This window comes from Cibotium barometz, chromosome 5, assembly GCF_041138505.1.
Source record: "Cibotium barometz isolate CiBa-2024 chromosome 5, ASM4113850v1, whole genome shotgun sequence".
In the NCBI taxonomy this organism is placed as follows: Eukaryota; Viridiplantae; Streptophyta; class Polypodiopsida; order Cyatheales; family Cibotiaceae; genus Cibotium; species Cibotium barometz.
The window spans coordinates 63,791,840-63,812,008 of NC_141050.1; the positions used below are offsets into that span (position 1 = coordinate 63,791,840).

Here is a 20,169-nt window from a genome sequence, read left to right on the forward strand (position 1 = left end):
TAGCTTTGCATTCTCCTAGTAATAGAGCTCCATCCCCTGCACACCCAGATTCAGCTTTTTTATTCAGTACTTTTTCATTTTGTTGGGATGACAGAGGATACCCCATACAGGTACTCCGATTTGTCTCATAGGCCGAGTTCGGTCTTTTGGAAGATGTTAATAAAATCTTTCTTTCTTTCTTTCTTTCTCTATGTGTCCAAGGCTACTATAAGTGCCCGCGACCTTGACGAAAGTGCTCACACATACATCTATCTACCACGTGGCCTACATCATCGGTGGCTCAGAGGTGGTTTTACTTTGTTGGGGCAAGTTACATTGGGTTGTGGGGTCTCTCTCTCTCTCTCTCTCTCTCTCTCAGAGATTTTTTCACATGGCTCGTCACTCTTTGGAGCCTCACATCTTCTCTGGTCTTCAGTCTTCTTGTCGTGGCAGCTTCTCTCCACGCGTCGGTCTCTTCTTTCAGTCTTCTTGGGGCAGCTTCTCTTCTCGTGTCCATGTCTTCCTTCAATGCTTCCTCTAGCTTTTCTTCTCGGTGTGGATCCTCTTCTTGGAAGGAGATGTTCTTCTTCTTTCATGGCTGGGGCCATGAGCTCGTCCGTGTCTTCTTGCTCTATGTGAGGCACATGTTAACATCGCCTTTCCAAACCTATCACCTGCCCGGACACATGGCACTGCTATGCACGCTCCCTCTATCATATCGCCCATCAGCCACCCCTACCCCCACCACCAGATCCCTGCCCCACCACCTCCACCTTCTTCACAAAGGGCATGGTCCTCAAGGCCATTCGTAGACTACGCAATGGGCGATCATGAGGGACTCACTGCCGAGTAGATCTCGCATGTCCATGATACCGTGGCGCCCTTTTTTTTCCGAGAAAAGATCCTTTCATTAGTTATATAAAAACGCCCGTAGGGCTACAAAAGATCCTCTCCTGCTCACAAGAAAAACAGAGTAGTGAACAAAGCAAGGCAGCCCGGGAGACTCTCCCTAGGTGCTGAAAAGTACAAGCATCAGTACAAAGAACTGAGGGGCTAGATCATACAATAGGAGGGGGGAAAAGCCAAACAGGTGGCCTGTAATGCCAACGGGGGGATCCCGCGTGTAGGGTATAGAAGGGGCCGTTGCGCCAGGTGATGTGAAAGGCGTGGTGCCGCAAGATCCTCATCCGAGTCACCTCGGATACGGTCATACTGTCCTCTCGCAGGGTGTGGATCAACTCTTGCCAAATCCCCCGTACAGTCTCTGCTGGTGTCTCCAGTCTCCCCTCAAAGGCCCTGAAACATCGGGCCCTCTAGGTGAACCAGATGGTGAGGCTGCTGAGGAGCTCCCATCGTAAATCCCTCTCCTGTGTCCAGCTGGCGGATGAGAAATCTGGTGACGGAACAACGCGAGGCTGGCCCCTAATGAATCTGATGGCGTGACTGTCCTGCTCCATCTCATAGCCCATAGCAGGCCCTGACGAAGTCGACCAAGCAGCGGCACCCCACGTAAACATACCCTCTGGAGAGAGGGGGGCCAGAATACGCAGCATCTGCAGCCAAATCTGCTGCGCCTGAGGGCAATCCCATAGGCAATGTCTCTGTGTCTCCATAGGGTGGCCGCATCGGACGCAGGCCGTCGGAAGACCGCTGTAGACAAGCCAGGTGCCAATTGCTGAGCCCCTGTGGGCGACCAGCCACTGGAAAGTTGAGATACTGCGGGCCTGTCGACTAGCCTAGAGCCGGGCCCAAAAATCCTCCAGGAACTCTTGTGAGAGTCCTTGTAGCCGCCAGTGCCCCGCTGCAACTGGAGAGACCATCCTCCTCGCCGTCAAAATATGCTGCCCCAGCCGAACAGTATACTGGAAAAAGGTGATCTCTGTGGCCTCAAGGGATGCATAAGGATCATGCCACTCGTACTCCTTAGTGGCTGGCTCCGTTGAGAGCAGGTCTCTATAGAATCCAGTTGCAATGGCTCTGATCTCCCCGGGCTCAGTAGCTACCGATCCATCCGGCCTCCCAAGCTGACGGACTCCTGCTCGAGCATGGCTGGGTCCAGTAATCTCAAAAAACTCCCTAGTCACTCTATCACCAAGTTGCGTCCACTGAGAGGCCTTGCGACGATAGTAAAACTCATGTCTGTGCTCCTCTGCCTCTCTAACCTCCTGGCGTGCTTGGCTCAGCTGGGACGCCACCCACTCACATGCAGGCTGCTACTCCTGAAGGCGCTGAAGCGAGGCAAGGCTACGTCTCAGCCGATGCTCCCGCTTGCGAATCTCTCCCAGCCGTGTCAAAGCTGCAGTGTGTAGAAAAGAGCTAAGCTCAATGAGTCCCTGGGCACACTGGCCTGCTGCATCCTGGTCAGAGCACTGACTATCATGCCAAATCCTCTCAATGTCCTCAGCGAGACTAGGATCTGTATGTACCCTCTCTGGGATCCTCAACTGCAAGCTGGGCTCCCGTGTCCTCTCCTCCAATGTCAAGATAACTGGCGCATGATCTGAAAATGAGGTGCCAGCGAGAATGCTGACAAAGCCCCCTCACTCCCCTAACCAGTCGCCCACATAAAAGCGATCAATCCGTGATAGATTAGTCCCTCCCTGTCGGCGATCCGATCGAGAGAAACTAAGACTATCCTGAGAGCGGGAGAAGGCCCCATGCTGCCATGCATCAGTGATCCTCAGTGACATGCAAAACCGGTCCCAAGCTGCAAGCTCCATGCCGTGCACTGTAACTTGACTACCTCCCACCCTATCGGCCGGGTCCTCAAGCATGTTGAAGTCTCCCCCGACACACCAATGTGCGGCCTCTGGCAATGCATCCGTAACCTGGGTCCAGAACTCTGCTCTGGCACTAGCATGGTTGGGCGCATAGACGTTGAGCATGCCCAGTAGCTCATCATGCATCCTCAGAATGACATACTGTGCTCTACCAGGCACAATGATCCCTCGATCCACAATGGCCTGCCGCCATACATCTGCAATGACCATGCATACTCCTCCCTGTCCACCCAAAGGACCAAACCCTGCAGACCAAAAGGTGTCCCATCTACCAGGCATCACCGAACCATATCTCCGGATCCTGCTCTCACCCAAGTGGTGCTCCTGCATCATCAAAATATCAATGCTGCCACCAAGCAGGCATCTCTGAAGCTCCTGCCTCAAGCAACCACGATAGCATATAAATCATGCTCCGCCAAGGCCCTGTACATTCCATGAGATGATCCTCATGGATGACCTGCTGAGGTGGATGCTGTCTCAGCCGTACGGCGGGCCTTCGCAAGCGGCTTGGATGGAGAGTAGTCCCCATCCGAGCGGCTGCGAATCTGCCCACCCGGTGTACTGCAAGAATCACAGATCAGGCGCCAGTGGCTGTGACCCATGGCGACTGCCTCCCGCTCAGACAGAGCAACCTCGTTGCTAAGTTTGCCACTATGCGAACGACCAAGTGACGAATCCCTGAGGCATCCACACTCCCGGGATCCAAGAAAGAATGAGCCAACTCCCATAGTTGGCCTATCACATCTGTCACCTCCAGATCGCTCACATGGTGAGAAAACTCAACCTGCCTGAGTCTTCAAGGTGCTAAGAGCGAGCTCCAGAGTCCACTCCCGGTCACATAGACGCCTCTCTCAGACAGAGAGGAACAGAGTCATGAGACATGACATTTGGCAGGGCCACATATAGGAGACTTGGCTATCTCCCAGTCAGCCACTCCTGATGAAGATGCTCTACTATAGAGACCACTTCTTGAGCACCTCCACAGACGGCTTCATCCAACGACCACGATACTTGGAGGTCCACTTATCACATGGAGCCAGAGTAGCCATTGGGCGACTAAGGGTCTCATCACACCAACTAGAGATCGAGACTGGGAGAGCAGCACGCATCCCTCGAGCAGAGCGCATTTGTAGATTATGCCAGACGGGGGTAGAGACAGAGGAGCATTTTGTTTGCCACTGTGGTGCTTTGCAGGAGATCAGGGCATGCTATCCTGAGGTTTTTAGAGGGACCACATCACTTAGACAGATCTGGGAGAGATCGGACCAGAGACAACTAGGCAGACTACTACTAGCACTATAGAGACACAGGGAGATCTTACTTCAGACACCCGCACGTTACAGCGGAGAAAGACAGTCCCAGTTGGCTGACTTCTTCCAGAGATTGGCACCAGTAGCCCAGCCATACACATGGGGAGTGACATCTCAGCGAGCGGAGCAGATTCGAGCTAGGCGACGACACCAGCAGGAGGTCGAGGAGCAGTTGGCACATTTTCACTCTGATCGAGGACGCATGTTCGAGACATTTACGGCATCCTCAGATTGGATGTATGACATATTGTACCTAGACTATGGGATTGGATGGAGTTAGGAGTAGATAACATATCATACTTGTATCACCCCTTCAGCATATAGAGATGCATTAGTAGCCCTAGTACTCCATCCACACCCTCTCGTTTGTACACCACCATTGAGTCCCCTATGGTCGTGTTGTCATACTTGTACATTTTATTCTCACTCCACATTTTCCTCTTGATGACTGGAGGAACATCATTGTACTACTTTGTCTCATAGGCCAATTTTGGCCTTTTGCAGACGTTAATATATCTTTCTTTCTTTCTCTCTCTCTCTCTCTCTCTCTCTCTCTCTCTCTCTCTCCAGCTCTCACATGTACTGCACTCCGTAGCCGCGAGGAGTTTCCCATACCACATACAGACAGGACGGCCACCTACATCTGGGGGCATGCCCCAGAACCGATGGTATGATGATGAGTGCAGAAACCTTTACTGCAGTCTCCGAGTGCAGAGGGCTCGCGGGGAGATCACCCAGATGCAGGCAGGCAGGAGGATGCATACTCTCACCCGCCGTAAGCGGCGAGCTTAGGCTCAGTACTGGGACACATATCACATGCTCATGCACAGAGATGCTGCTGCTGCTTGGAGGAGACTCAGAGAGCCCCGTCGTCCCACACCTATTGCCGATCCTCAGACCTGGCAGACATATGCAGCGAGACTTTATGATGTGCCTGCACAGCCCCCTATACCACAGCCCACAGAGCCATGCTCCACAGTCTCCACCTTCTTCACCCCACCTATGGTTAGGAGGGCCATATGCCGACTCCAACATGGACGGGCGACAGATCATACAGGATTACAGGGAGAGCATCTCATCTATGCTATTGATACATTGGCACCATTTCTTGCTCATCTCATCTATGCTATTGATACAGGGAGAGCATCTCATCTATGCTATTGATACATTGGCACCATTTCTTGCTCATCTCTTCAACAGAGCTCTGTCAGAGGGGTTTCCGGCTGAGTGGACGATGCACACTATTGTGCCGATCCATAAAGCGGGAGATGTACTAGACCTCGGGAATTACAGGACAATCATGATTGGCCATATATTGGCCAAACTATACGGGGCAGTTTTGGAGGCAGAGCTGAGCACTCATGCAGAGGTTGGGGGATTGAGAGCAGCAGACCAAGCAGGCTTCCGTCGAGCCTTCTCGACCATCGACCACATTTTTACATTGAGGTGCGTGATTGATCAGGCCAAGGCACGGACGCAACGACTCTATTGTTGCTTTGTGGATTTCCGCAAGGCATTTGATACTGTGCCCAGAGAGCGCCTCCTTCGGCGACTATAGACACTAGGCATACCTTCAGACATGATGTGGGGCATATACAGGCTATATGAGCAGGTCTTTGGGAGAGTCCGATGCCCAGGAGGCTTGTCCGACACAGTTGCTAGCACCATTGGTGTGAAGCAGGGGTGCCCGCTCTCCCCCACGCTCTTTGGGCTCTATATTGATGAGGTGGTCGATTACATCACACAGGGAGGAGGCTCTGGGGTTGAGCTATCAGGTATTACTGTCCATGTTATGCTTTATGCTGATGACATCGTCTTGGTATCCGACACGCAGGTTGGGCTTCAAAGACACCTTGTGGCTCTTGATGACTTCTGCGCACAGCAGGGGCTCACAGTGAACCTTGGGAAAACCAAGGAAAGATCTTCCACACTTCACTCGCAGTCAGGAGCCACACTACTCTCATATTAGTAGGAATCGTAGATTGATCACAACAGGACTATGAAGTGTTTTTTTCCACTGTTTTTAGATGTACTTTAATACGAGCCTCTCGCTTTGAGGGTTCTCGAATATAAGATTTGACAGTGGTTTCACAAAAAAAAAAGGGAGTGAAGGGATGCTACCAACCCAATGAAAAGCATGCCTTTCTTTAGTTAGGCTATGCGGCATGTAAAACCACCCTCCAGCTAAAAAGAAGTTTTTTATGTTATTGAGTTGTTTAGCAAGTCCTTTTCTTGTTATGCTCGCATGGGAGACCTGATCGTTTCTCTCAGTAATTTAAGACTTCTTACTTTCACCATTAGGATTCCTTGTAACTTAGCTCAAAGAGTACCATATCATCTGCAGAGATGGTAATGGTTGCCATTGGTGGCTTAATATTATATTGGGCTGTCATTTATGTGACAGTGGGCTAAACAGACATATTTTATTGTTCCCCTAGATACCAAGTACAGTTATTTACACAATCTTATTAATACTATGCATCATATGGCACGGGTTCTATATGTGTGCATATTTATCAAACGCAGTGGCTCTTTGTCTAGTATAGTGTTATTGTCCTCAAGTTCTGGACATGAAGAAAGCAGGTCCTCATGGGTGCTAGATGTGAAGTATTTACACTCTCATAAATTCTCAGTAAAAGATTGAACTGTCTTGACTACACAAATATTTTTTTATTTGTTTACATCATGGCAATGCAATCTTGACGATGCAAGCATGGACTAAAGATTCTCGAGCTCTTAGCACCTTTAGCCCCATACCCATGTTAGGTGACCTAGGCTACATGAATGATTTTATTTATACATTCATAAAAACCAATGTATTTTTTTTCCAAGAGAAGTGATTTTAAGATTCACTCTTACCTTTTTCCTACAGAAAAATTATGCAAAATATGGCAAGAGATCGAGTCAACCTATCTGAAGAGGTTAAAGGATTGCTTTGGTAAACTACGGACAGAAAGGAAAGAGACTCAAAAAACATTAAAGGAGGTGTGGTTTATTAAATGAAAATTTTAATGTTACTTTATTTGAGGACTTGTGACTCATCATGATTGAAAGAGTAGATTTATATTGAGAGAAAGAAACAAAACAACCATAGTGATGGATTTATGCATATGATTTGACTTATTAGATCAAGGATAAATTTGCTGTGTATTTGAAGAAGCCAGATGAGAGGCAGAATGCTTTGAATGACTTTCAAGTAAGCTTTTTGTCAACTAATGTAGAAGATAATAGGTCCTTGTTCCGCTCCTCTCCCTTGTTTTTGAATGTATTTACTATTATCAAATGTTGTAACAGACTCTCATGAGAAAGATGGTCTGCATTTGTTTAGGGGAAATACAATAGGGTAGATGCTTCTCAACGATCAACGATAAAGATGAAGAAGCAGCTACAAAGAAAAGCCGAAGATCTTTTCTTGAAACTCCATTCGATATCTGAAGGATTTTTGAAGGTGTATCGAAATTCTGTTATTACTTGTCAAACAAGCATTGAAAAAATAAAGAAATTTATGCAACAACGTAAAAACTGAAACTGCTCGAGTGACATGGCTAAAGTGATAGAGAATGAGCCTTCTAATGCCTTCAACAAGCTAAACATTATGACTGGACTCAACACTGGAGCAACTTCTCGCTCCTTTTCATTGTACTTGGTTGCAATCAAGTCAAGTACGTAGGCTACGGCTTTGATTCAAGGTCAACCTATCCACTCATATGACGACTATGGGATCCAATCTAAGCACTCTCACCAAGGCCATGGGTTAGGACTCAAGTCTACTCTCTTTTTCTGTAACTTATACTACAACATTAGCAGCATGAATTCCTTTCAAGACAGCAACAATCCAACATTTGAGTTGGACCCTTTTGAATTTGGAGGCTAGACCCGTCTAGGGTGGCTATTGCTTTGTGGGATCCCATCTTCAAGACTTTGTATAGGGGATAGATGACAAATAAACGGATGGTTTCAATGAGTATTTTATTGTTAGGAAAGAGACTGCATCGTCATCTCACTTCATGCTTGCATCTGGGGACAATGATCCTCCCATTGGGTGATGGACATGCACAACAAAACCCTCATACTTTTGACCTCCAAGTACATTTTTTCTTCACACAGAATACCTTGAGAAAAATACTTCTGCACACATGACAGTAAGTTGTCTAATCTACTAGATTCCGTCTGGGTGGAGATAGCTTCCTTTATCTAAAAGACTTAACAGTGAAAGATTTACAGAGCCTGGGGTGACAGTAAAATAAATTAATAAAAAAGAAAGCGATACTTTTCCATGTTTGTCAGTCTATGTTTTTCGGAAGTCAAATTCGCCTGTGAGACCAAAGACTTAAATTTTGTATGCAATGGTGTAGTAGATGCACATCGTGCAAGATTTTTTGGGTGGGAAAAAAGAAATAGGGATAACCTGCTCTCCGTTGGCCATAACAGATGTTCCCACCCAGGGATTAACCACCACTAGCAGCTGGGAATTTGTGGAGTGTTGAAATAGAGCAGACAAGGCCTAGGCTAGTCGATTCGGCCTAACTCTTCCTTCCTCTCCTTGCTGTCCAGCAAATGCTTCACATGAGATATTTCATACTCATGCCCACACATTCATCAGTGATCCCTTCTGTGCCTCTTTTCAATGTTGCTGCCTGGCTGAAGTAAGCGTCAAACCAGCGGCGCTAAGGCGATGGGACTTCAAAGCTCTATCCGTACGGATACACAGCAAGAGACACGACTGCTCCTCATGATGGACATTGAGCTTCCCCTATGGATATCCTTTACTAGGATCCATACTAGGGTTTGCAAACCAATTATGTGAATGAGGGATCCTTCTAGAAGAAGGACGAAGAAACATTTTAGCCTTAACTATCTCCTCCACATACCTAGGCTAGCAATATAGTCAAGCTCAGTAAGTACTATTAGCACATTTTTTTTAATTTATTTTTTTGCGAGTAAAACAGGGCTGATTATATTACCACAAAATCTCATACAAACACGTGCTAAAGTGCCAAAAGGTACAAGTGTGACCAACCGCACTCAAAGGCAAAATTTATGCCAAAAAGCAAAACCTATACAAAATCTCAGGGAGATAAGAGATGCGGGACATAAACAACTGCAGAGGAATGTACTTCCACTGTGGGGTACCGCCCTGTAAGTGGAAGAAAATCTGGTGATGACTCCAAGGCTCCAAGAAATGTTCTCTCTACAACTCACCAGACCGAGAGGAGAGAGTCATCAGATAGTCTCATTCACCACGAGGCGTGTGAATGGTGTCGGACCAAACATCTGCCAAAATCTGGTGAGTGGAAGAAGATTCTCCTCCAGGAGTGTGGCAACATCTGGCCCTCCAAATGCACTGGCTAGTAATTTCTCCTATGATACTAAGGTCCCTGAGCTTTTTTTTTTTTTTTTTTTTTGGGGAAAAAAGATCCTTCTATTAGTTAATGAGAAAACGCCATAAGGCTACAAAGCTCACCTCACAAGGAGGGATAATAAACACAGTGAACACCGGAGCTCCACCCCCGTGGTGGCTGGCCGCTCTCTGGGGGGGGGGGCTACCTAGTAGTACATTCGGGAGGTGAGAAGAGCCAAACTGGAGGCCTGTAGTGCCAAGTGACATCCTCGCCCCTCGCGATGAGGAAAGGGCCAGTCTGCCAAGTGCGGAGGAACGCCTTGCGGCGACCTCTCATGCGATCCGAGTCGCCCTGAAGTTTCCCCCAGTGTCCTCTCAAGGTGTGAATGATGTCCACCCAGAGGGCCTGTATGACCTCCGCCGGTGGAGTCGCCTGGCGGTCTATGGCCTCCCTGCATCGGGCTCTCCATATGTGCCAAGCCGTCATGCTGCTAATCATCTCCGATCTGTGCCCGTCCCCCTCCTGGGAGACTGCCGAAGAGAAGTCTGGCGTCAGAACCACCGCCATCGCCCTGTCCGAGACCTGGATGGTCACACTGCCAGGGACGTCCTCGTATCCAAGGGCCGGGCCGCTGTCCGTGGCCCAAGCCACCGCACCCCACGTCACCATCATCTCACCTGGCGAGCCTGCAAAAACCATCCTGAGAGCGCGCTGCCAGACCTGCTGTGCCTGTGGGCAATCCCATAAGCAGTGCCGGTGCGACTCCTGTGCATGGCCGCACCGAGGGCAGGACGCTGGGTGTCTGCCAAAAGCTAGCCAAGCCCCCACAGCCAGTCCTCTATGCGCTGTAAGCCAGAGAAAAAGCGTCACCTTCCGGGGCCGGAAGCTGGCCCAAAGGCGCCGCCAGAAGTCCCTAAGGAAGGCAGGGGAGAGCCCCTGTCGCCGCCAATGCTCGGCCACCGCCGGGGTGCCCGCTATCCTGTGCCTCTGGATCCGCCGCCCCAGCCTCGCTGTGTACTGAAAAAAGGGGATGCCTGGGCTGGTAGGGGCCGAGTAGGGATCTCGCCAAAGCCACTCGCCTGGATCCCACTGAAGGCGAATAAGGGGCCTGCTGTCCCAAGCCCATAATCTCCAAGAATAGTCCTCCCCTATCGAGGCCGGTGAGGGGTCTACATGCCACTGTCTCTGATGAAAGCCGACCACCCGCACCCTTTGAAAGTTACACCCCTGGAACTCATCCAAATCTAGTCGGGTCCTCTGAAGCTGGCCTCCCTCTCCCACCTCGAAGGTGAGGGGTGACTCTCTCTGCTGAGCCGCAAACCGCTAGAAGGATCTCATGCCGAGTAAAGACGCCCATCCACTGTGGAGGTGGAGGGTCCTGTACTGGAGTCCGCCACTCCCGGGGGATGGCCGCCTCAATGTCCTGCCTCATCAACTCTGTGCCCCTCATCCCGCTGAGTCTCCTCTCCTGAACCTCGAGAGGCAGCTGCTAAAAACATATCCAGTCGTCTAGGGACTGGGCTGGGCCGGAGCTCAACGGGCCCCACGACACGTGAGATCGCGATCCAACCATATGACCACTGGGAAGTCGGATCAAGGGGTTCCAGATCAATGGCTGCCTCAGGCGCTCCTCATCTGTGCCCGGGGGAGTCTGGAAGAGTGACGGCCTCAGATGCTCCCAGGCCCTCAGAAGGCTAGCTGCAAAACGCTCCTCGAAGCCAAGGCCCACTCCTCTGGATCGCTGCTCTGTAAAGATCCACCTAATGCTGGGGGTCCAGGGGCCGCTAAGAGAAGGAGTGCGGCTGAGAATCCTGGAAACAAGAAACTCCTTCCACGGCTCAGCGCCTGGTAGGAGGCCACGAACCACCAACTTGCCAAGCAAAGCTCGGCTCTGACAAATAGGATCAACTATGCCCAGGCCGCCTCTCTCCCTCGGCTGAGTGATCACAGCCCATGCCACCTTGGCCCTGGCGGGCCGCCCGTCGCCACCGGACCAAAGAAAGTTCCTAATGAGCCGCTGCACCTGGCCAATGCACGCCCGAGAGAAGGCCCAGCAAGAAGTGATGTACCACATAGTAGCAAGCAGAACCTGGTTGGCCACAACCACTCAACCAGCCAGAGATAAACGAGCGGTACTCCAATACAGAAGCTTCTTCCGAATGCTCAGAAGAAGGGGGGCTATTTGCTGCTCCGGAGATATGTCAATGCCCACATAGCATCCCAAATAGCGCACTGTAGTGCCGGGGGGCAGCCACTGAAACCCATCAACTGGCCTCCAAGTTGGGGGGGGGCACAGAACTGACCCACAACCCACACGACTTGTGCTAGTTGATCAAAGCGCCCGAAGCTCTGCAAAACCTGTCCATGGTTGAGGCGAAGCGGCGGAGGTTCTCCTCCCCTCCCTGAAGATAGACAGCAATGTCATCCGCAAACTCCGAGTCTAGGAGCTCCTCCGAGGTGCGGATGGAGAGCTGGAGGCCCCGCAAACCTGTATCCTGTGCCGTCAAGAAAGTGCTCATGGCCTCCGCCACGAAAAGAAAAAGAAAGGGCGCCAAGGGGCACCCTTGCCGCATCGAGCGCGAGAGCTGGAACCTCTCTCCGTGCACGCCCTGTATCAGTACCTGGCTATGAGCCGATGTGTAGAGTGCAGAGACCCCACGGATCCACTGAGGGGGGAAGCCCATCCTCTCCATAGTGCCTTCCAAGAAGGCCCAGTCCACCCGATCATATGCCTTCTCGAAGTCGAGAAGGAGCACTGCCATATCCTCCTGCCGAAATCTAGCCAAAGCCGTAGCCTCCCAGAAAGAGAAGATGTTATCCAGGATGCTCCTATCCTGGATGAAGCCTGTCTGCGTGGAGTGGATGATGTCCGGAAGGTGAGGCTGAAGCCGCCTGCTGATCGCCTTAGCTAGGACCTTGTAGGCCGTGCCTAGCAAGGTGATCGGTCTCCACTGTCTAATCTCCAGTCTGTCTCCTCCCTCTTTGGGGATCAAGTGAATCAACCCCTCTGCCATGCTGTCCGGCATGTCTCCCGACTCCATGATCTCCTGGAATGCCAATCTGAAACCCCTATGCAAGAGACCCCAGTACCTCTGGAAGAAAGCCACTGAGAGACCGTCCTCTCCTGGGCATTTGCCCCGAGGAAGTGCCTGAAGAGCCGCCTCCAGTTCCGTATCCGAGAAGGGGGAGAGAAGGGAGTGCTGCAAATGGGCCGGCACAACCGGTCTCGTGAAGCTCCAGACTGCCTCCCGAGCCTCTCTCACCCTGTCATCTGCTGGCTCAGCAGAGAGCAGATCCCTGTAAAAATCTGTGGCGATCGCCCGAACTCTGGGGGGATCCACCACTACCTGGCCATCAGCCTGCCGAAGACGCCTGAGACCCTCTCGTCTGAAGCGAGGCCCTGTCGCCTCAAAGAAATCTCGAGTCACTCTGTCTCCAGCCTGTGTCCAAAAAGAAGCCCGAGCATGGAATCGGAACTCCACCCTCCTCTCCTCGATGGATCTGATCTCTGTGCGAGCTGACTCCATCTGCTTTGAAATCCAAGGGCTCGTAGGATCCCTCTCCTGTAGTCTCTGAAGGGAAGCTAGACTCCTCCGCAGGCTCGTCTCCTGCTCTTTGAAAGCCTCCAGACGGTCCAGGGCAGCCTGTCTGAGCATCCTACTGATCTCCTGCAAACCCCTGTCAAGATCGCTGGCTGCCGATCCTCTACCTGCTCAACTCTGGTCACAATCTCGGGCTCCTCTATGAGACAATCTGGAATCCGGACGCTTTGGCCTCGCTCTCCTCTCGTAGGGTCCTCGATCTGGAGAAGCATGGAAAGTGGTCTGAAAACGAGGAGCCTGCAAGTATACCCACAGTGCCACCACTATCGCAAGCCCACTCATCAATGTAAAACCTGTCTCGATGCGGGAAAGGTTAACTCCTGTGGCCCGTCTATCCGAGCGCGAGAAAGATAAACTCCCCTGCAACCTGCCAAACTCCGAGAGAGTCCACGGATCCTGGCCTCTCACCTGCAGCACTAGTTCCTCCCAGGCAGCGAGCTCCGGCCCATGAATGGTCTCCTGGCTGCCCCCCATCCTGTCCTCTGCATCCTCCAGCATGTTGCAATCCCCCCCTAGGCACCAATGGTCTGCCATGGGGAGGGACTGCCTAATGGTGCTCCAGAACTCAGCTCTCCCGGTCGCCCCATTAGGGGCGTAGAAGTTGAGGAAGCCAATGCGGTCTTCCCCAACCCGAAGGATGATCCACTGCGCTTGACCCTGGACCAGAGTGCCAGAATCCACAACCTCGGATAGAAGCTGCTCGCTGACTGAGATGCATACTCCACCCTGGTTCCCCTGGGAGCCATATGCCGGTGACCAAAAAATGTGACTCCTGCCTGGCAAGATCTTCCCGCAGGTACGGGTACGCCCGGCAGAAAGGTGGCGCTCCTGGATGAAAAGGATATCTATGGGTCCTCCAACGAGAGCCCTCTGGATCTCCTGGCGAAGTCTGCCCCGACCAATGTAGCAGCGAGGTCCACCAAGACCCTGGATGTTCCATGACAGGATCCTCATAGATGAGCTATGGCAAGTGAAGCAGCCGCCACTGGCTCACCCCTCTCAACCGGCCCGGATGAGCTGCCCTCCACTCTGTGAGTCTTGGGCGCCGGCTTGGAGGGAGAATAGTCACTGTCTGTCTGGGTGCGAAGTCTCTCCAAAAAGAGGGTGACGTGTCTCTGTGTCCAGCCCCACTCCACCTTCGCCTTGTCCAGGGCATAGGCGTGAGACCAATCCTGTGCATATATGTATCTAAAGGTAGGCTGCATCCTCGGGGCGGCGTGGAGGAGAATCAGTAACACCGCCTCAACTGAGGTGTGGACCGGATCCGCTCGCCAATCTCCTATACCAAACAAGCTCATGCGGGCTGAGTGTAATCGGGTCTGCAATAGGTCCGTGAGCCCCAAGTCACTGAAGTGGTGAGAAAACTCCAGTATCTGATCACGCAAAACTTCCTCTACAGAGTTGCAATCCCGTGCTGTGTCTGGGGCAACACTGAGAGGAAAGGAGAAGGCCACCATGCTGCTCACCACTGAAGGAGAACGAGGGGGATGGCACACCACGCAAACTCGCAAGGGCGCGACCAGTGTCTCGAACGGGCCAGCATCCAGCTGAAGACACCTGAAAAAATCGTAATCCACTGGGAGCCCCATCACTAGCGGGGGCCCCCCAGGGGAGGCTGGAGAGAACTCTGTGGCGGGCGAAGCTAGGATCGCCATCTCCACCGGCCCGGAGTGGCGGTGGAACAGCCGCTGAACTGAACTGTGGCCTACCCAGCTGCGCTGCCCCGGGGCAGTGGGTGGTCTGGAGGAGTATCCTGGAGAGGCCGAGGGAGGGATGGTGGCTCGCGGAGAGGAGGGGGGAGAGCGAGGAGAGGATGGAGAGGCATCTGCCAGAGGAGAGGTGTCAAGGGGGGCCGCCGGGGGAGGCGGGGGGGGGGGGGGGAGAGGGGGGGGAGAGGGGGGGGTGGAAGGAGTGCTCTCCGAGTGCGGGGAAGAGGGGCCGGGGGTCGCAGAGTGCGGCCCGGGACCCTCAGGAATCTGCTCCATGGAGGGGGCGGGGCCCCCCGAGGGGGGAGGCGGGAGCGGGGTCTCCACGTGGGGGGCTCCACCGGCGGCCTCAACGGGCACTGAGACTGAATCCTCATCCATCGGGGTGGGACCTGCTGGCCGCCTATCCCTGACTGGAACATAAGTGCGGGTAGGTGCCTGGACTCCAGCCGGAGTCTCCTGTCCGCCAGCCTGTGCTGCCTGCTGGCGTCTGCGACGGTCCCTGCGGGCCGGGCGTTTCCACCGGCGAACCTCCTGCCATCCGCCAGCCTCCTGGGTCTGCGCGGCATCCTCCGCCGGGGCCTGCTCGTCAGATGATGGCGCCTGCTGAGACGAGCCAGGGATGTCCGGACTCTGAGGTGGATGGCCACCCCTCGGGCCTCCTGAAGGGGGTCTAGAGGCGGCAAAGCGTGAAGGATGAACCCCCTTGCGGGGACAGGCGCGTGCGAGGTGGCCCATCTCCCGACAGATGTAGCACTGGCCGGGGAGGCCCGAATACTCCACGCGTTGTATCAGATGTCCTCCAGAAAGACAAGGGAGGAGGATCGTCTTCGGGAGGGACTCCGGTGACGGAACCACAACACGAATGGCCGGGAGTCCTGCTGCCCGAGCTATCACTGAAGCCGCTGTCTGAGGCGTCTCCACCACCTGCCCGAACGCCTTGCCAATGGATGACAAGAGGGGCAAGTACTCCCTACGGAGTCCAGGAAAGCAGATAGTGATGGGGAAACCTGTCGCGCCTGCTCTAGCAGGTCAGATGCGGGGTCGAAACCGTGAGTCCATCGCGCCAGGAACGCCCGGGATGAGCGGAGGGCAATGGGGCTCCGAGCCAGCACCGTCTGAGTTGCCTGGGGGGACTCGAAATCCACCTGGTAGTAGCCACGTCCCAAAAAATCTACGCTGACGATCTTGGCAGGCACGCCAACGAGGCTGCCTTGCAGAAGGTCTCGAAGCTCTCTCCGCATCGGACGGCTACCCACTATCTTGCAGACCAAGGAGGCGGCCTCAAGAGCGGATACTGTGGAAACAAACAACTGATGATCTGCATCTGTGAACTCCAGACGGAGACCGGAATCGGCAGGGGTAGTCGGAGTGGCTTCCATGGAGTCCTCCAGAGGGAAAAGGCCAGAGACCGGGGTCACCAACGGGAGGGACACAGCCCTACGAGGAAACGGAGAGGCGGAAGGAGAGAGGATAGCGGGGGCGGAGCCCGGGGGGGGGGGGGGGGGGGGAGGGGGGAGCCGAGGCGGGGTAGCTAGCGGTGGGAGGAGGGGCGAGACGGAGGGGGAGGTGAGGGAGAAGGCGGGGGGGGAGAGATGGCGGGGGAGAGAAGGCAGGGGAGGAAGCGAGGAAGGAGGCGGGGGGGGAGAGATGGCGGGGGGGGGAGAGATGGCGGGGGAGGAAGCGAGGAAGGAGGCGGAGGGGGAGAGATGGCGGGGGAGGAAGCGAGGAAGGAGGCGGGGGAGAGAGGCAGAGGAGATGGCGGGGGACAGGCGGGGGGGGGAAGAGGGGGGCGCGCGACGGCGAGAAGCAGCAGGGGGAAAGTAGACGGGCTAAGGTCCCCGAGCTATTCGATGATTCCTGAGAATGCAGAACATGACAAGGGATGTCAGAAAAATGCATGCAGATTCCATGCTCAATGTGGAAAACAAAATCTCGTATCCAAGATGCCGGCCTACGAAATTCGGTTGCAACCAGCAAAATGCACCCCAAGTAATGAACCCGAGGTCCAATGAAGTCCATCGGAGAGCTACAAATCAGACCATAATAATAGCCAACGATAGTCGTGAGCAAGCTTCGAGCTCCCCCCCCGTTCCATTGGCGTTGCTTCCATCTCCCCCCAGCTCTCTGTGTGCCCCTGTTTCTTCTGCCCCTCCCCCCCTTGCGCACTGCTGCTACCGCCGCCCCTAGCCCCCCCCCCCCCCTGCTTTGCTGGTCGCCCCCCTTGCGCAGTGCTGCTCCCTTCGCTGCTCTGCTGCCCGCCCCCCTTCGCTGCCCCTCCCCCCTCTTTCATTCTGATGCTGCCGCTCCGTCCCTCCACCCTCCCTTGCCGCCACCTCCTTCCCCAGTCTCTTCACCGACTTTTCCCGCTGCAACACACTCTGCCCTGCCGTTGTCACCCAAACCCTCCCTCCCCCTCCCTTTTGCCTCTCCAGAGCACTCTCGTCGCCCCCCAGCAGCCCCTGATCAAGTGCGGAGGCAACTGGCGGGATCAGTCTGTTGCTTGATTCACGGATTCTCCGATCCGGTAGAGATGACCATCGCTGCCTCCCCGGTGAGGGCCCTATCCCTGGGGGGTGGGGGGGGGGGATCCTGGGACACTCTGTGGACTACAGTTTCTTCTGGTGTCTACCGACAGAAGGGACTCACATTTTTTAAGGAGACAGTAGCCCTGTTCGGTAAGTGTAGTTTTTCACCACTCTAGGCCTTCTACACCAAATAATGGCACGATGGTCTTCTCTTTCCCCTTCAGTGCAGCCCCGGGGACAGAGTGGGATCCTGAGTTAGTGGCAGCTACCATTCAGGATTAGGCAGTGTTGAGCTCGCCCATCATCTCCACGATCTCTGCGCGTCACCGACATTCTCACTCATTTTTGGCCGCTGGCTAGGATGGAGCTTGGAGGTTCAGTCCATCGTGGCCAGGACAAAGAGATGGTAGTCTCCAGTCTGGAGGTACTGCTCTTTGTGTTCATGCATACCTTTGCTACGGTACCTCTTCCCCCCTCTTATAGATCCCTATACTGTGATCAATGGAGTCTGGAGCATGCATATGCGCGCGCTCGTAAAGAGTGGCGTCACATGGAGGACAGGATTAGTGCCCACCTGGCGTGCCTCTGCCCCTGCACGGATTGTGATTACTCCCTGTCTAAACCTTCGCCCAAGACTCTTTGAGTGGAGGGTAGTTCCGCTAGTGCCACATCATAGCGAGATTGATATGCGGATTGTTTCATGGAACATTCAGGGTTTAGGGGGTCCAGTGCTTTCAGAGACAAGGCGTCCTATGAAGTGAGCTTCAGAGGGCCATAGTTGGGGGACCCATAGACATTCTTTTCCCCCTGGAGCATCATCTCTCAGAGGGGTGCACCCAAATGCGGGGAGATTCTTCCAGGCTGAAGTTATACTTCTGGTCCCCATCCCTTGGCCCCTCAGGGACGCAGGGAGGGGTATGTATTTCTGTGAGTGAGCAAGTGTTGCCGGCAGTGACTAGCTCAGGAGTCATTGTCCTAGGGCAGGCACGGTGGATCACCATTACTATTGTTGAGGATAGCGTTGGCTTTCTCAACATCTATGCTCCGAACGTTGCTACAAGTAGAGCCCTCTTCTAGAGCTCAGTACGACAAGCCCTCCCTTAGGCTGACTTTTGGTGCTTGGGCGATGACTTTAACATGATTGAGGCAATAGAGGACAGGCTTGGAGGTGGCACGACCACAATTTTAGGAGTAGAGTACTCACCTTGGTGGGAGGAGATGATTCTTGCAGAAGGGGACAGGAGCCTTGGCGTCTGCCAAAGTTTGGGCGTAGCTCTGGGAGCCTTTGTTTCTCGAGATCGGATAGAAGGAGCACCGGTCCCAACCTCTCTAGACTTGATAGGTTTTATGTCGAGGAGTGGGCTTGCAGCCGAGGGGGGATGATTGGTATTTTGGCAGGTACTTCCTTTTCTGATCATGCCCCGGTTATTTTGTCCTTAGAGGCCCCCTAGGGGCATGATAGGCATTTGAGCTCAAGGATTCCGGACAGCTTCATTTAGGACCCCGAGATATGCAACAAGATAGAGTAGATATGGGCGAGATCGGATTTTCTTTCAGGCTCTGCTACATGCACATTGGATGAGGGCTTAGGGGAGATCAGCAGTTTCTTGCAGGAGTCAGTCTAGAGCAGATTAGAGGGTTTCCGAGAGCAGGAGACGAGTTTGAGGAGTTGTCTTGCCTCTTTATAGCGACTTTAGGAGAGGTCCCTTGATAGCCAGTGGACCGAGAGTCAGCTCGCCGCTGCTCGCACAGAGATTAGATCCATAGAGGAGAGGAGGGCGGAGTTCAAATAATATGCTAGGGCCTCTTTCTGAACACAGGCAAGGAACAGAGTCACAGGGGATTTTTTTGAGATAGCTGGACCTCACAGGAGGAGAGATGGTATTTGCAAGTTGTGTGGCCAAGATGGAGCTATTGTTTCAGATCCCCCTTAGGTGAGAGCCATCGCCACAGACTTTTTTCGATCCCTCCTCACTGGTGCCCCAGCATCTTCACAGGTGGTGGACGCACGTGAGAGGGTTTGGCGCCATAGGAGGTGGTTTACCCTTCTCTTCGGTCATTTTTATTGACACCATTCACTGCTGAGGAGTTGACGGAGGCATTGACGGCACTTCCCAGGGGCAAATGCCCAGGGGCGAACGGGCTTCTAGTTTCCTTCTTTCTTCGCCATTGGGACCTCATGGAAGGGCGCACCATTTTAACCGTACTACCGAGACTGGTCAAGACCTCGGCAGGCTTTGTCGCGGACGACGTCCCTTGACGACTCCCCGCCAACTGTTCCAACAAACCTCCTTTAGAAAAACATAAGCCAAATGCTTCCTCTAGCATTCTAGCGTAAAACAGTCCTTTGAATGAAAAATAGAGTTTCCAATGCAAGTGAGATTCCAGTTTGAGATTGGTTTCAAAGACCTTTTTTCCAATAATTCCCAGTTTGAGATTGGTTCCAAAGACCCTTTTTTCAATAATTCCCAGTTTCATAAAATGAGGATCCTTGATCTCTCATGAGGGTAATCTACTCGTCATTTTATCCATTTATCCAACTAGATTCTTGGTGAGATTGGTCAGGGAAAAACTAGATTAGTTCCGGTAGTCTAGTCTTTGGATTTAGTAACTGGAATTGGTCACAAAGTTTTTGTCTGATTTAGATCGAGAAGGACAATTAGGCTTACTATCCGACCTCGCGTAGTCTAACTAAATTCGTTCAGTTTATTTCTACCAAGATTACTTTCAACTAAACATCTAGTTTTTGGGTAAATATCCATTTAGTGATTTTACCAATTCAGTTATCCAAGACTTTCTTTTTCCCACGTAAATTCTCAACCTTAATTCATTAGGTAGAATTATGATGGAAATTCATCTTTTGACATTAGAATTTAATTCAAATCCATCTTTTCTCAATTATCATGGAAATTGATCTTTTAA

At 52.8% G+C, this 20,169-nt stretch overlaps 1 protein-coding gene across 9 annotated transcripts in view; it reads left to right on the forward strand.

The window, feature by feature from the left end:
• LOC147638756 (uncharacterized) overlaps positions 1-20,169 on the forward strand; it is a 233,883-nt gene that overhangs the window by 96,676 nt on the left and 117,038 nt on the right. For 7 of the 9 annotated variants that reach the window (XR_015265964.1, XM_086798726.1, XM_086798725.1 and 4 more), the window contains 3 exons: positions 6,942-7,054; positions 7,197-7,265; positions 7,398-7,517. Coding sequence is in view for 8 of the 9 variants with exons in the window: in XM_086798726.1 (XP_086654852.1) it covers positions 6,942-7,054; positions 7,197-7,265; positions 7,398-7,517 (302 nt within the window). In the remaining variant the exon portion in view is untranslated. The remainder of the gene's footprint in view (positions 1-6,941; positions 7,055-7,196; positions 7,266-7,397; positions 7,518-20,169) is intronic. The other 2 variants (XM_086798730.1, XM_086798731.1) reach the window with 2 other exon arrangements.